Source organism: Mus pahari, chromosome 14 (assembly GCF_900095145.1).
Source record: "Mus pahari chromosome 14, PAHARI_EIJ_v1.1, whole genome shotgun sequence".
Lineage (NCBI taxonomy): Eukaryota > Metazoa > Chordata > Mammalia > Rodentia > Muridae > Mus > Mus pahari.
In genome coordinates this window covers 68,238,346-68,252,109 of record NC_034603.1, presented here as the reverse complement: position 1 = coordinate 68,252,109, position 13,764 = coordinate 68,238,346, and the positions used below count along the sequence as shown (strand labels likewise).

Genomic DNA, 13,764 nt, shown 5'->3' with positions numbered 1-13,764 from the left:
TGTGTGTGTGTGTGTGTGTGCCTGCCTCTGTGTATGTGTGTGTGTGTGTGACACATGGAGGAGGTGGGCATGGGGCGGCAGAATAGAAAATGTGAGAGAGGAAGGGGCTTGACATCCAGACCAGGGTTCGAATTCAGCCTCTGCCTCCTCCTGTGGTGACCATGGGAGCTTCATTTGCCTGGAACTCGGGTAAAGTGGTGCTCTGTGGCACCATCACAAAGAGCAACTTCTGTTACACTGAAGATGCTCTGTAATATTTGAATCCTGAGGGAAGCCCTAAATGGTTTGAGGCCTTTCTTATAGTTTACTGTCCCCGAGAACTTGCCTTAGTCATTTGACAGTAAATACAGATGACATCCGATGCTCTTCCCAGGGCTCATTCTGTGATTCATCCCAGGGCTCATGAAGAGCCATGTGCTTTGCCGGAAGGAACAGATAATCATGTTGTAGGTTTATGCCCCCCCCCCCGATCCCAAAAGCAGAATTACCCTAGCCTGCCAATAAGCATTTGTACTCTCTTATTCTCTCTCCTTCCCTCCCCTCCTCTTCCTCACCCCCCACCCCCATCTCCAACAATGTCTCTTGTAATATTCCAGGCTGGTATTGAACTCACTGTGCAGCCAAGAACCCCTAGCCTTCTTGCCTCTCTCCCCCTTACAAGTGCTGGCATCACAGATATTCGCCGGCCAAGCTCACATTTTCTGGCGTACTGGGCCTGGACCCCAGAGCCTTGTGCATGCTAGGCAAGCACTCTACCAGCTGAGCTACAATCCCCAGCCCATAATGAGCATTTTCAAAACATTTCCATGAGGAGGGGTCCTTAGTGCATGGTGTTAGAAGAACTTAATTCACAGAAGCATGATAAAAGTGTCGTCGTTATTCGACACATCCAAGTCTGTCTTTCTCTAGTGTGAGACTCTTGACTCTTCATCTGTCATCTTTAGAGAACCGGGCTTTATTGCAAAGGCAGGGTTTTTTTTATGAGATCTTCCCTGTGTGTGCTGCAAAAGCAGAGTTTAGAGTCTTAGAAAAAGCCACAGCACACTGCCTTCAAAGCCTTCTGCATCAGATTGCTTCACCTCCATCCCTGCCGTCCACAAAACTCCCTGTAACCTTGACGTGCCCTGCAATGTGTAACCACTAGGGTATCTTGTCCAAATAATATGAAATTTTTACATTCTCGGTTATGCTGATGACTAGGGTATCTTGAATGCTATTTAAAAATAAATACAGAAAGCTTGACATAGTGGTCCATCTCCGTACTTGGGCAGCCAGGGCTCCATAGAGAAACCCTGTCTCAGAAAGGAGAGGGGGGTTGGGGGAAGGGGAGGGAGAGGGACAGGGACAGGGACAGGAACAGGGACAGGGAGGTGTTGTGCATGTTGGGATCCAGCTGTGATTTCAGGTCCTCCACTTTCTCCCTCTTGGGTATCCAGACACCACTGTACGCTGGGCTTTATTCGGGATGGGCTTGCATTCATTGTATGCATACACACTTTATTTGGGGTGAACCAGGGCTGTGTATATGAACCTTGCAGAGTGGAAAGGGGTTCTTCTTAAAGTGAAGTTACAGTGGCTCAGGCTTGGGGGTACCTCATTTGCATGGAGAGGCATTCCTTGAATTATGTAACCTTCCCCAGATAGAGTGTGGTTTGGGCTCCCCAGGTCAGAAGAAGAAGAAGCCCTGCTAAGAGAAGGTCATTCTCCATTTAACACCAAACTCAGGGAAGCTGTCCAGACATGTTAGACTATAACCTTAGTAGTGAGGTACAACAGACAGACAGACAGGCAGACAGACAGATGATGGGTAGTCCCCTGAACAGTCATGGTAACTCACTCCTGTAATCTTAGCACTTGGGAGGTAGAGTCAGAAGGATCAGAAGTTCAAGGTTATCCTGGCTACATATTAATATCAAATTCAAGGCAAGATTGGCCTGCATGAGACCCTATCCCAAACTAAGAAAGGGGCTTGGGGAATGGCTTAGTAAACTGCTTGCCATGCAAATATGGAGACCCGAGTTTTTATATTTTATTTTATACGTCTGAGAGTTTTGCCTACATGTATATGTGTGTACCATGCTGTGCCTGTTGCCCATGAGGCCAGAAGAGAGCATCAGATCCCTTGGAACTGGAGTTACAGATGATTGCGAGCTGCCATGTGGGCGCTGCAAAAACAACCGGTGCTCTTCATCACTTAAGCTATCTCTCCAGCCCCGGTAATAAATTTAAAAAAGTAGAGAACTCATGAAAAATACACCCGAGGTTGTCCTCTGACCTCCACGTATGTGCACATATGTGCTTCACCCTCACACACCCCCACAGAGAGGGGAGGAGGAAGGAAGGAAGCAGGGAGGTGGGGAGAGAGGAAGTCCCCTCTCCTGGCTATCTTGGTCACTGCTCTGTGTGGTGTGAGCACCAGACCCACGGCCCTCTGGCCCTAACGGCACCCTCGTACTTACTGACCAGCCAGCTGAACAGAACGAGAGGCAGCATATTACAAGTTCATATTCTAACTGTTTCTCAATCAAGTTGCCAACTAGAAACTTTCCACCCTCCATGCCAAGTTGCTTCACTGTGAGCTAGAGTTCTTGGCAGGTGTCAAGGGCAAGTGTTAAACTTGGGGCTGTACATGTGTGGGCCCACTCCCCCTCTCTGCTCACTTAGAAAGCCGGACTTGTCTGACTGACTGCTTTCTCTCTCTCTCTCTCTCTCTCTCTCTCTCTCTCTCTCTCTCTCTCTCTCTCTCTCTCTCTAAAATAGGATCTCACATAGCCCAGGCTGACCCCAAACGCTATGTGGTAAAGAATGACCTAGAACTCCTGAACCTCCCTCCCTCCCTCTCTCCCAGGTGCTAAGGTCATAGGCATGGGCCACCACACCTACCCATGTTTTCACTATCTAAAACTTCCAGTGAATCCAGACTATGAGCCAAAACTTGGTGGCACTTTGTTCTGACGCTATTTATTAGACCCAAAGTCTGACCCCAGGGTCAGCAGCTCCCAAGCCAGCACAGGTAAGGCAGGGTGGCCCTCCAGCTGTGTCATGAATGAGGACATGAAAGTAGAGCCTTGTGTGTCTCTCAGAACAGGACATCCCATGAATGTCTGACTATGCTCAGGTTTGGCAAGACAAATCCAACCCCTTCCAGCCGCTGCTGCTTTCCTTTTGTGGCTTGAGAGAATCAATCAAGCAACTGTTCTCTTAGAGGCTGGCTTCTCCCTCCCTCAGGGCAGGGTGCCATTTGCCGTGCCCGACAAGGTGCTGTGGCCGCAGCTGTGCGAAGCGCTCAACATGAAATTCAAGGCTGAAGTACAGAGCAACCGGGGCTTGACCAAGGAGAACCTGGTGTTCCTGGCACAGAAACTGTTCAACATCAGCAGCGACCACCTTGAGGACTACAACAGCATGTCCGTGTCCTGGTCCCAGTTCAACCGGGTGAGCGGCCGGCCGCCAGCCGCTCTTACTCTCCCAATGTCTGCCTCCTGGAGTTTCCCTGCCCTGGGCCCCTGTTCTTCCTATTTCTCATGAGCTCTACCCAAGGTCACAGAAACATCTGTGTAGATGGACAGTTTGAGAGTCAGGTCTCACATAGAGTGATATCTTTCCTTTGTGTTTGTGAGCTGGACCCTGTGGGCACTTAATGCATTTCTTCCTCTATAAAGGAAACAGGGTAGGCTGGAGAGATGGCTCAGTGGTTAAGAGCACTGACTGCTCTTCCAGAGGTCCTGAGTTCAAATCCCAGCAACCATATGGTGGCTCACANCCATCTGTAACAAGATCCGATGCCCTCTTCTGGAGTGTCTGAAGATAGCTACAGTGTACTTACATATAATGAAATAAATAAATAAATAAATAAATAAGTAAATAAATAAAGGAGTGAAGCAAATGTGAGCCAAGCCCAGCACAGGGTTCCGGGGAACCCTCAGTCCCCTGGAAGGGGGTACGGACAAAGGAAATGTTTCTTCCAGTCACAGATTTGATTTTCAGTTAAACTTCTCCCTGCTGTGCCTGTAAACCAGAGATTCAGACATCCTTAATTCAGAAAGCTCATGGCTTCTGAGTCGTCTGAATGGTTCTGGACCCAATCAGCGGTCGTCAGAGGAGGTCAGGAAAACAGGTCTCGGTGGTCTACCTTTGCCATTGTGGTAAAGCCCCTGCCTCCCACAGAACCTGGTTACTGTACTTGGCTGATAATTGCTAGGAATGTGTGTATGATGTCAGCCCCTCTGTGGCTCCGTGTGATCTAATTCAGGTCAGATCTATGAACCCACCCTGCATCTCGTTAAAAAGTGTTAGCTCTGATTCAGAGCAGGTCCGGGGCGAGCCTGGAAAAGTGTGCATGTCTCAGAATCTCCCAGGGGACATTGGTGCTGCTTGTCACAGACCACAGAAATGGCCAGAGGCGAGTCCACCAAATCTAACAGGATCCCCTGGGGGTACCAGCTCTGTGGCTTTTATCCCTCGCTTCTCGCTTTCCCTCCTTGCTCTGTCTCTGAGACTGTAAGATCACTTGGTAACAGGCAGGCAGGCATGTTTGCATGCTTCTGACAGTGGAGACGTTGCTTTTCCATCTGAAGTGTCTGTAAGTAGCCTGGGCTGCCCATCACAAAGCACAAGCCAGGGTTTGAAGCTTTTTGCTTCATTCAGAGGACTGACAGTGTAGAAGTTGGAGCCAAATCTGCCTTCCCATCTTTTCCTCATGCATTTTTATAGAGAACCTGAAAGGGGCAAAAAAGAAAATCAATTCAGAGTCCAGTTTTATTCTTCCAGTGGCTGGGCCCCCAGAATTCAGTCTTAGGATTCTGGCAAATGGTCCTTAGAGTTCAGTCTTATCATCCCAGCATCTGGTTCTTGTCTCTAAGATTCCTGTTCCCCTCTTTGCCATCTTGCTCTATGTTACGGGGGAGTGTGTGGGGGGGGGGTTGTTTCACATATACCAAGGCCACTGAGTCTTGTGTGCCTCCTGGGTGACATCTAGATTTAAAGTTAATTCAGAACAAGACAGCCCTCAGCAGGCTGCATGTGGAGGGTGTTTGTACAGAGCCCAGGACAAGTGTGTCCCCTACAGCAGACTCTGAAGTGCCTCTGCCATATGCAGCTGATATTCTAATGGCCACCATGTCTCTCTTCCTGTTCACTCTCATGTCCCCAACCAGGAGAACTTGCCAGGACGGAATTACACTTTCTGGCAGTGGTTTGACGGCGTGATGGAAGTATTGAAAAAACATCTCAAGCCTCACTGGAATGATGGGTGAGAATCATCTTTATTATATATTGTCAAGGCTGATCATGAGCTCAAACAATCCTCCTGCCTCCGTCTCCCAAGTAGCTATAAGTCAGTACGAAAACCCATAGGTTTTTCTCTCTGACATTGTCCCCCTCTGCTTCTGACTCTGACCCAGGGCCATCTTGGGTTTTGTGAACAAACAACAGGCCCACGACCTGCTCATCAACAAGCCGGATGGGACCTTCCTGCTGCGCTTCAGCGACTCGGAGATCGGGGGCATCACCATTGCTTGGAAGTTTGACTCTCGTGAGTGCCTCGCCCTTTTTTGAGACAGGGTTTGGCTTTGTGTCCCAAGTCAGCTGCTTTGTCACAAGATTCTAACACGTCTTACTGAGAACATATTGTTTGTTGGAGACAGACCTAATTACAAGAATCACTAACATAGCCATGACACAGCTGCTCGGAAGGCAGCCTGTGAGCACCCTTATTATGGGAAATGCTGAATTGTAGCCATAGCATGGGCGTCGGGCAGAGTCGCAGCCACTTCCCCTTTGAAACGTTTGCCTTATTGTTTGTTACTCAGCCCGGTGCTCCTTTTGGTCCTTCTGTGGCTCCAAGATTCTCTAATTAATGACATGTGTTGCTGCTAACATTGCCACCTAAGAATGTCCATTCCTTCCTTAGTCTGGCCCTCACAGTGAAGTAGAGTAGCTTGCTACTTTGTGTATTCTGTGTTTTAAACATTCTACCAGCTTGTTCTAGATCTTAGGCTCTCTCTGCCGGTGTGCTTCCTAGAAAATGAGATTGGGGGTGGGGGGGGTCCCTAAGAGTTACTTCTTTTCTTTCCCTTATTTATTTTATTGCATTATTTTGTATGTGGGTGTTTTGTCCGCATGTTTGTCTGTGTACCACATGTATGCAGTGCCCTAGAACTGGAGTTATGGATGGTTGTGAACCATCATGTGGGTGCTGGGGATTGAACCCCAGTCTGCTGCAAGAACAAGTGCTCTTAACTGCTGAGTCGTCTCTCTAGCTCCAGGGCTGTTGCTTTTAGACACGGGAGGACTCCACTTGAACTTGAGCCCACTGAGGTCACTGGGTCTCTAGGGAAATGATGTGAACATCTGCTTATATACTGAGATATCCAAGAAGTCCCTGTCGGCATCCCGAGGCGATTTGGGGGATGAGCATTTCTGGTGCTGTGACTTCACTGTGGGGCTTTTCAGTGTGTGGACTTTAAGACCTCACATTTGGAAACCATGGTTAGAATGTGGTTGTTCTGTTTATTGATCTAGAGGAGAGAATGTTTTGGAATCTGATGCCTTTTACCACTAGAGACTTCTCTATCCGGTCCCTCGCTGACCGCCTGGGGGACCTGAATTACCTCATATACGTGTTTCCTGATCGGCCAAAGGATGAAGTATATTCTAAGTACTACACACCGGTCCCATGTGAGCCCGCAACCGGTGAGTGTCCATCTGCAGTGGGTTTTATACCGACTTTAGTTTGGTTTTGTTTGGGTCTTTGCTAGTGTGTGTGTATGTACATACGTTTGTATGGGGGTGGTACATGTGCATATGCATGTATGTTCAAACCTCTTTCCTGCACAAAACCCAAACAGCACCCCACTGGACTTCAGGCAATATCCAGGGCCGATGTCTGTAGTGTCTATCAATGAAAACACTTCTGCCTCCTGAACGCTGAGGTTAAAGTTGCACAGCACCGTTCCTGGCCAAAATTGTCCATACTATCTTAAAATTCTTAGGAAATACACAAATTCGTAAGAAAGAAAGACTTCACACACAACGAGAGGCTGGGCTCTGTAGACCGCTCTGTGGCATTCTTGAACATTCTGTAAACCCGTGATCTGCTCTCTCCCTGGATTCTTGGGAGGCCGCTGTCTGGTCAGAGAGAGAAAGCAGCAAGCAGCAAGTGGGGGGTGGGGGGGTCCTGTTTACTTAGCAGTGGATTCCCTTAAGAGCAGTAAAGTAGAAGTGAAGGGGGGAGGAATAGCGGGGAGGGGGGACCCATCTCTCCTGAGGGGTCAGGGACGTTTCTGAGGAAATGACCCGTGAATAGACTTGAACAAAGTAAGGAAACTGACTTTGCAGAGACCCAGAGAACAAGCATCCTAGGCCGAGAGAGAAAGCCCGGCTGGGGTGGCTGAAAAGCTCCCCAGAGCCCGGAGGCTGCTTCCAGCCAAGCAGGAAGCTGGCGATGGGAATGGAGGCCAGGGCATCTCAGTAATGGAGGCAGGGGCTAAAGGTCAAAGCATGCATAATCCTAAGTGCCTCGATTACACACACACACACACACACACACACACACACACACACTTAGAGTTGCAGGTCAGTAATGCGTTCATGTAGCACCGTCTTCAGGATTGCACAGGATTCCATTTCCTAGTGACTTTCAAAGATCACGGTTAGGCAATTGAGATTCTTAGTATTTAATTTAAATGCCTACTTCATTTTCACTTATGACTGATATTGAGATAACCTACTACAAGTATCTTGTTCAACTATTCCTTCAGATAAATTCCTAAGCAAAATTAGGTCAAAGGGCATATGCTTTTTAAGCTTTTTTTTTGACGCATACAAAACTGCATTCAAAAAGCCAAACTCACATTTCCTCGCAGCTCTCTGTGGGACGTCTGCTTCTCTGTCTTTTTGCCAACCACAGGATAGCCTCCATTCATGTCTACCAGTCTGGTTGGCATGAAAATGGTACATTATAAGTCTTGTGTGTATTTATCTGATTCTAGGCAACCTTTGCATACGATGATTAATAATTTCAGATTAATTAGCATGGTAGCGGAAGCTAGCATTTGCTGAATGCCTCTGAGTTTCCTATAGTATCCGTCTTAGTCACTGTTCTACCACTGTGGAAAGACACCATAACCAAGGCAGCTCTTACAAAGGAAAACATTTAGTTGAGAGCTGGCTTACAGTATGACTGGAACCCCTCTTTTACAGGAAACTGAGGCATAGGGAAATAAAATAATTTGCCAAAGATCCCATGACTGGGAAGGGGCCAAGCCAGGGTTTCAGCTGGGTTTAGCTCCTGAACCTAGCTTCTTCATCCACCAATGGCCACTTCTGGCCATTTATAATTTTTTTCTGTGAAAAACATGTTTGTATTTCTTCCTTGGTTTTTTTGAAGTTATATTTTTATATAGAAATCATACTCGTCTGAGGGTGAGAAGGTGTTCGGTCTGTAGCGTACTTGCTTCGAGTTTAATACCTAGAGCCTATACTTTTAAAAAAGCCAGGCAATGTGGCACTTGTAATACTAGTGTATGTGTTCCTCCACATGCCTGGGCACACACATGCATGTACACACATGCACATAAATATGCCACAAATAAACATGTGTATACACACACAAGAAAAATATGTTAATCCCCTATTGACTTAGCTATACAGAAAACCTTTTCTCTGTGTTGTTTTATTTTCTCAAGAACAAAGACTTGTGATTTCCATAGAAACCCAATCTGTTTTGTGTGTGTGTGTGTGTGTGTGTGTGTTTTGCACACATATACTATGGTGTGCATGTGGGGAGTGGGCAGACAATCACTGGGAGTCGGCAGTCTTCTCCCACTGTGTGGGTCCCGGGGGTGGCACTTGTGTGATCGAGCTCCGTGACAAGGACCTTTACCCACTGAGCTGTCTTGCCAGCTCCAACTGTGAATTTTTCAAAGCTTTTATTTTTCAATCATGCCTGCCGGCACAGGCATAATCTCAGATTGGGAGGCTGAGGTAGGAGGATCCAAAATGTAACACCTGCCTGGGGTGGAGAATGAGTTCAAAGCCAGCATGTGCAACTTAGCAAGACACTGTCTGAAAAGAGGCGGGGATGAGGGAGCTTAGGGGGTAGAGCTTTTGCCTAGTTCATACGATGACCTAATTCCTTCAGTCCCCAATACCAGACAAAGAGTCAGGCATAGTCATGAATTCATAAGGTAGAGACAGGCAGATCTCTGTGAGCTTGAAGGCAGCCTAGCCTACATAGTGAGATCCTGTTTCAAAAGAAAAAAAATGTTTTCACAAATATACACCACTAGAAGTTAACTACGCGTGCATGGAAGTGTCTGCCTTCTCTGTGTGGGACTTTCCAGATCGTGCCAGCTGACCTGGAAGGTGGCCCAATTTGTACTTTCAGTGCCTCACATCGGCAGCAAGCCTCCCAGAAGACAGAAATGTTACCTGCTGTGTCTGTCATGTTCTGAGTTGAGATTAAGTGGCTGTGTCCTAACCCTAGAAAAGATAAGTTCTTGAGGGAGGTGTCTCTGAGGTCCCTGGTTTTCACTGTTCTTCTCCCCGGCAGCAAAAGCAGCTGACGGATACGTGAAGCCACAGATCAAGCAAGTGGTCCCCGAGTAAGTGTCCAGGGCCCAGGGCCCGTGTGTCTCTGTCTCTCTGTCTCTGTCTCTGTCTCTGTCTCTGTCTCTCTCTCTGTCTCTCTCTCTCTCTCTCTCTCCCCCACCCCAGCATCCAGCACTCTCTGGGTCCAGCATCCCTAAGATCCCAGGAAACCTGGCTTAGCCTTTGAGATGTAAACTAAGTTCCAGTCATGCTGTGGCCAGGCCCTTGGGGTCCAACCTCCTATGTCCTGAAAAGGACATGAAGATGCCCCCTGACCCCTCCTCCAGTCCACGTGGCTGAGATTGTGATCCGTTTCCTTCTACAGGTTTGCTAATGCATCCACAGATGCCGGGAGTGGCGCCACCTATATGGACCAGGCTCCTTCCCCAGTCGTGTGCCCTCAGGCTCACTACAACATGTATCCACCCAAGTAGGTCAAGCTCTTGGGGGCATAAATGGGGAGCAACTGGGGCCTTGGCTTCAGGCTGGACTTCCTAAGGTCTGGAGTCTGGGCAAAGGAACCTGAAGGGTCTCTGGAACTAACCTCACCCGGCCTACGTCCAGGCATGGCCTTCCAGAGGGGAGATTGCACCAGATATTTAAAGCATCAGTGGCCATGAGCAAACTGGCATGTTTGTCTTCTCTGAAAAATGGAGATTTGCCACACTTTGTGTGTAAGGGCTGGGTGGAGTTTGAGAGTGGGCATCCAGGATAAATAGCATGGTCGGATGACCTAACCAGCAAAGGCCTCCTGATTTCTATCAGGAGATCTTTCTAGTGAGAGCCCAGCTCTCTCACCTGATGGGTTGTGGGGTTCCAGATGACCTCTGATAACCTTTGCCCCTCCCCCTCATCATTTGTCCTTCCCTCTGAAGCCCGGACTCCGTCCTTGATACCGATGGGGACTTCGATCTGGAAGACACGATGGACGTGGCACGGCGCGTGGAAGAGCTCTTAGGCCGGCCCATGGACAGTCAGTGGATCCCTCACGCACAATCATGACCAGACCTCACCGCCTGCAGCTTCGTCGTCCTCGTGAAGGAACTTCCTGTGGATGTTTTAATTCCATGAATCGCTTCTCTTTGGAAAACAATACTCGTAATGTGAAGTGTTAATACTAGTTGTGACTTTAGTGTCTCTGTGCATAGTGGCACTAGTGAAGGGAGTGCGCGTGAGTGTGAGTGTGTGCATTTGCACGTCGTGTTTTTTCCACCCCTGCTGTCCAGTCTAAGCTGCCATGCCAGGGCAGCGGCCGCGCTTGTTTTTACCATGTGCAAAAAGGCAGTTGGTTCCCTGAACCCTGGAACCTGGCCATGTGTCTTCAGGGTGGCTGACCCTTGACACGTGACTGTCCAAGTAAGAAAAGGACAAAGAGAGGAAAAAGCACCCTCTCTCTGGGGAGCCTCGGTTCCTCTGCCAGGTAGTCCATAGTCCAAGCAAGCTGTCATTGTCTCCACCAGTCTTCTGAGATGTAGATGACTGTCTGATGATGAAAGCCAGTGCTCCCGTGTCCCCTGTCCCCTTTGCATAAGGGACAGGAAGGGGAGCTGAATCAAGGGTGTTGGGGCAAGGGTGGTCACAAGTTTTTGGATGGGGAGTGGCTGTTTCCGTTTCCACCACTTCCGCCATCTTAACACTGGCTCCTTCCCTCTCTGCTCGCTCAGTCTCTGTTTCTAGAACTGCCACTCAGCTTACGTGCGTGTACTCAAGTGGAGATGTTTAACAAAACAGTGGAGAGGAAGGCGGGCCACCCAGCTCTGAGCGTACAGGTTCAGGTGATGCCCTGTGCTCCTAATGCAGGCGCGGTGCCTTGTGCCCAGTCCTGGCTCCAGACGCTGGGCGTGGCCTGTCTGCACCAGCCTCCCCGACTCTGTCTGTGCTGTGGCCAGGCCGCGCCTGCGCTATCCAAGGCTTTTCTCCAAGCGTGTTGATAACGGCTTTCTGCAAACGTCCGGTGGTGTTTTTGTTTCTAAATCAGGTCTTTTTTTTTTTTTTTTTTTTTTTTTTTTTAATNTTTTTCCCATTTGTNCCCTAATTTGACATCAAATTTCTCCCTTCCTGGATCAGGTCCTGGGTCCTCTATACCCAGATCACTTCATCTCCCTTCAGTGTCACATAGTGCCCTGAGGATTAGGTGGTAGGAATGGGACCTGCACGCGGGGCCAGCCTGCCAAGCAGGCAGCCAGCACTGAGCAGTGTCAGGTGTCGGTTGCCCTTGGGGATTGGGGAAATGCAGTCAGCGGGTTTCCTAGGAAGCTTGGAAAACTGTAAAAAGCAAAGCGAAAGCCTCAGGGTGATTTGTTCTACAGTCTCCTCTGTAGTGTCTCCAGAAGGAAGGAAGGGGCTGCAGTGGGCCGTCAGGGAGAGGGGCAAGCAGAGAGCGGTTACCACTCAGGCTTGCCAGCCCTCCTTGGCTTCCTCTCCCAAACAAGGGCAGAGCCGCGCCCAGGAGAGGAGCCCCAAAACCTTATTTTTATACATGCAAGTAAATAAACATATTTTTTTTACAAAAATAACTTCTGAATTTATCAGTGTTTTACTGTTAAAAGAAAATACTCCTGTGTAGTAAATTATTTATTGGGAGATGAGTTTTTAAAAGCTGCTGTTTGACTTGCCTTGGTTTTGTACACTGATTTTTCTATGCCTGGCGGTAGCCTCTCTGCCTCAGGTGCTGGCCGGATGGAGGAGGTGTGAGGCCCCTCCCTGGCCCCTCAGAAGAAAGCTGGAACTGCCAGGGGAGTCCGGGCTTAACGGACTCGTCCCCACCGGTCATGCGACTGTCCCAGTAACCCTCACGAGGGTGTGGACTCGACAAATATCTAGATATATGGTGGACATGGCCCCAAGGCATGGGGAGAGTAGAGCGGCCCGGCCCCCCTGGAAGGTTCTAAGCTGACTCTCAAGTTAGGTTGGAGAAAAGAGTGCCAAAGAAGCGAGGCTTCCACATAGTTTTTAAGCTACCCTGGATTAACTGAGGCTGTGCCTGGACCTGAGAGAGGCTTTTAACTGGAAAGTGTGTCCCCTATCTGCATGCTGGTCTCTCTCTCTCTCTCTGCCCCACTCTTGCACCCAAAGGTGAGGGCAGGTCTCTACCCACCTCTTGCCTGCTCACAGACCCACGCGTGAGTCAGGAAAGCCTCAGCTTCGGGGTGTGACGTGTGGGGGGCTTTGTAGAGATGGAAGGAAATTTGAAGTGGCTATCTCCTACAACGAAAATATCCTTTTATAATTTTTCTTTTTAACGTTTTATTTCAGATACATATTTTAGTGTCAAGGCAGATTAGTATATATAGCCACCAAAAAGTATTGTGTATAAATTGGGGCAGCCACAAAATTGTGTATTTTATGTTACAATAAAGGCATCTCCTGAAGGGCAATATTGAGTCCTGGTTCCTTTCAGTCACGTGTCAGGGGAGGGTGGCTTTAACTGGAAAAATGTTTTCGGTCACCAGCATGACCCTAAGAAGGGGAACTAGTTGGGACTCAGTGGCCTGAGATGACATGCCACTGATTGCAGTCAGGGGCGTCTCTTACCTTCCTGCTGGGAAATGACTGGGCAATTAGGCTGTTAGCCATCTCAGATTCTCCTCACCCTCTTCCTGATGGAAAGCCCGTCCTAACCGATTGTGTTCGGATTCCTCCCCTGAGCCTGGCACCATGTCGGAAAACTGGTGGTGACAAGACATTGGTTCCCACTACCCAAGGTCATTATGAAATACAAGAGAACATGAAGGAAAGGTCATGGAAAGCCTGAGCTGCTCTCTCTCTCTCTCTCTCTCTCTCTCTCTCTCTCTCTCTCTCTCTCTCTCTCTCTGTCGTGCTGGGACTTGAACCTGTAGCCTAGGCATGCCAGGGAAACACTCTCCTAATTAGCTATGCCCCCTAATACCCAACCCTTTCTTTCTTTTGAGACAAGGTCTCAGGCTGTGGTTGAACTCCCGTCTGTCTTCCTTTCTCAGCCTCCAGAGTAGCGAGCCCTCTGCAGTAGACCAGTGTCGCAGCCAAACAAGTTTAGGAAGGAAGAGGCCTTCAGCCTGCGGGCTTAGAGGAAAGCAGCAGAGGGTTGGAGCCAGGGCATTATGTGTGGGGCAGAATGTTCTAGAAGGTTTGGTGCAGCGTGGGTTGAGGCTTCTGCCCATTGCCCACGGGTTCTCTGGCGATCCTGGCCCAGGG

General features: G+C 48.8%; 1 protein-coding gene across 4 annotated transcripts in view; it reads left to right on the top strand.

Annotated features, from left to right (window-relative positions):
- The window catches only part of Stat5b (signal transducer and activator of transcription 5B), a 69,738-nt gene extending 56,774 nt beyond the window's left edge, over window positions 1-12,964 (top strand). For 2 of the 4 annotated variants that reach the window (XM_021211484.2, XM_021211483.2), the window contains exons 13-19: window positions 3,229-3,435; window positions 5,157-5,251; window positions 5,403-5,533; window positions 6,523-6,693; window positions 9,554-9,605; window positions 9,917-10,021; window positions 10,467-12,964. In XM_021211484.2, coding sequence (XP_021067143.1) covers window positions 3,229-3,435; window positions 5,157-5,251; window positions 5,403-5,533; window positions 6,523-6,693; window positions 9,554-9,605; window positions 9,917-10,021; window positions 10,467-10,593 — 888 coding nt within the window. In that variant the 3' untranslated portion in view covers window positions 10,594-12,964. The remainder of the gene's footprint in view (window positions 1-3,228; window positions 3,436-5,156; window positions 5,252-5,402; window positions 5,534-6,522; window positions 6,694-9,553; window positions 9,606-9,916; window positions 10,022-10,466) is intronic. The other 2 variants (XM_029545744.1, XM_029545743.1) reach the window with 2 other exon arrangements.
- Window positions 12,965-13,764: the final 800 nt, after the last annotated feature.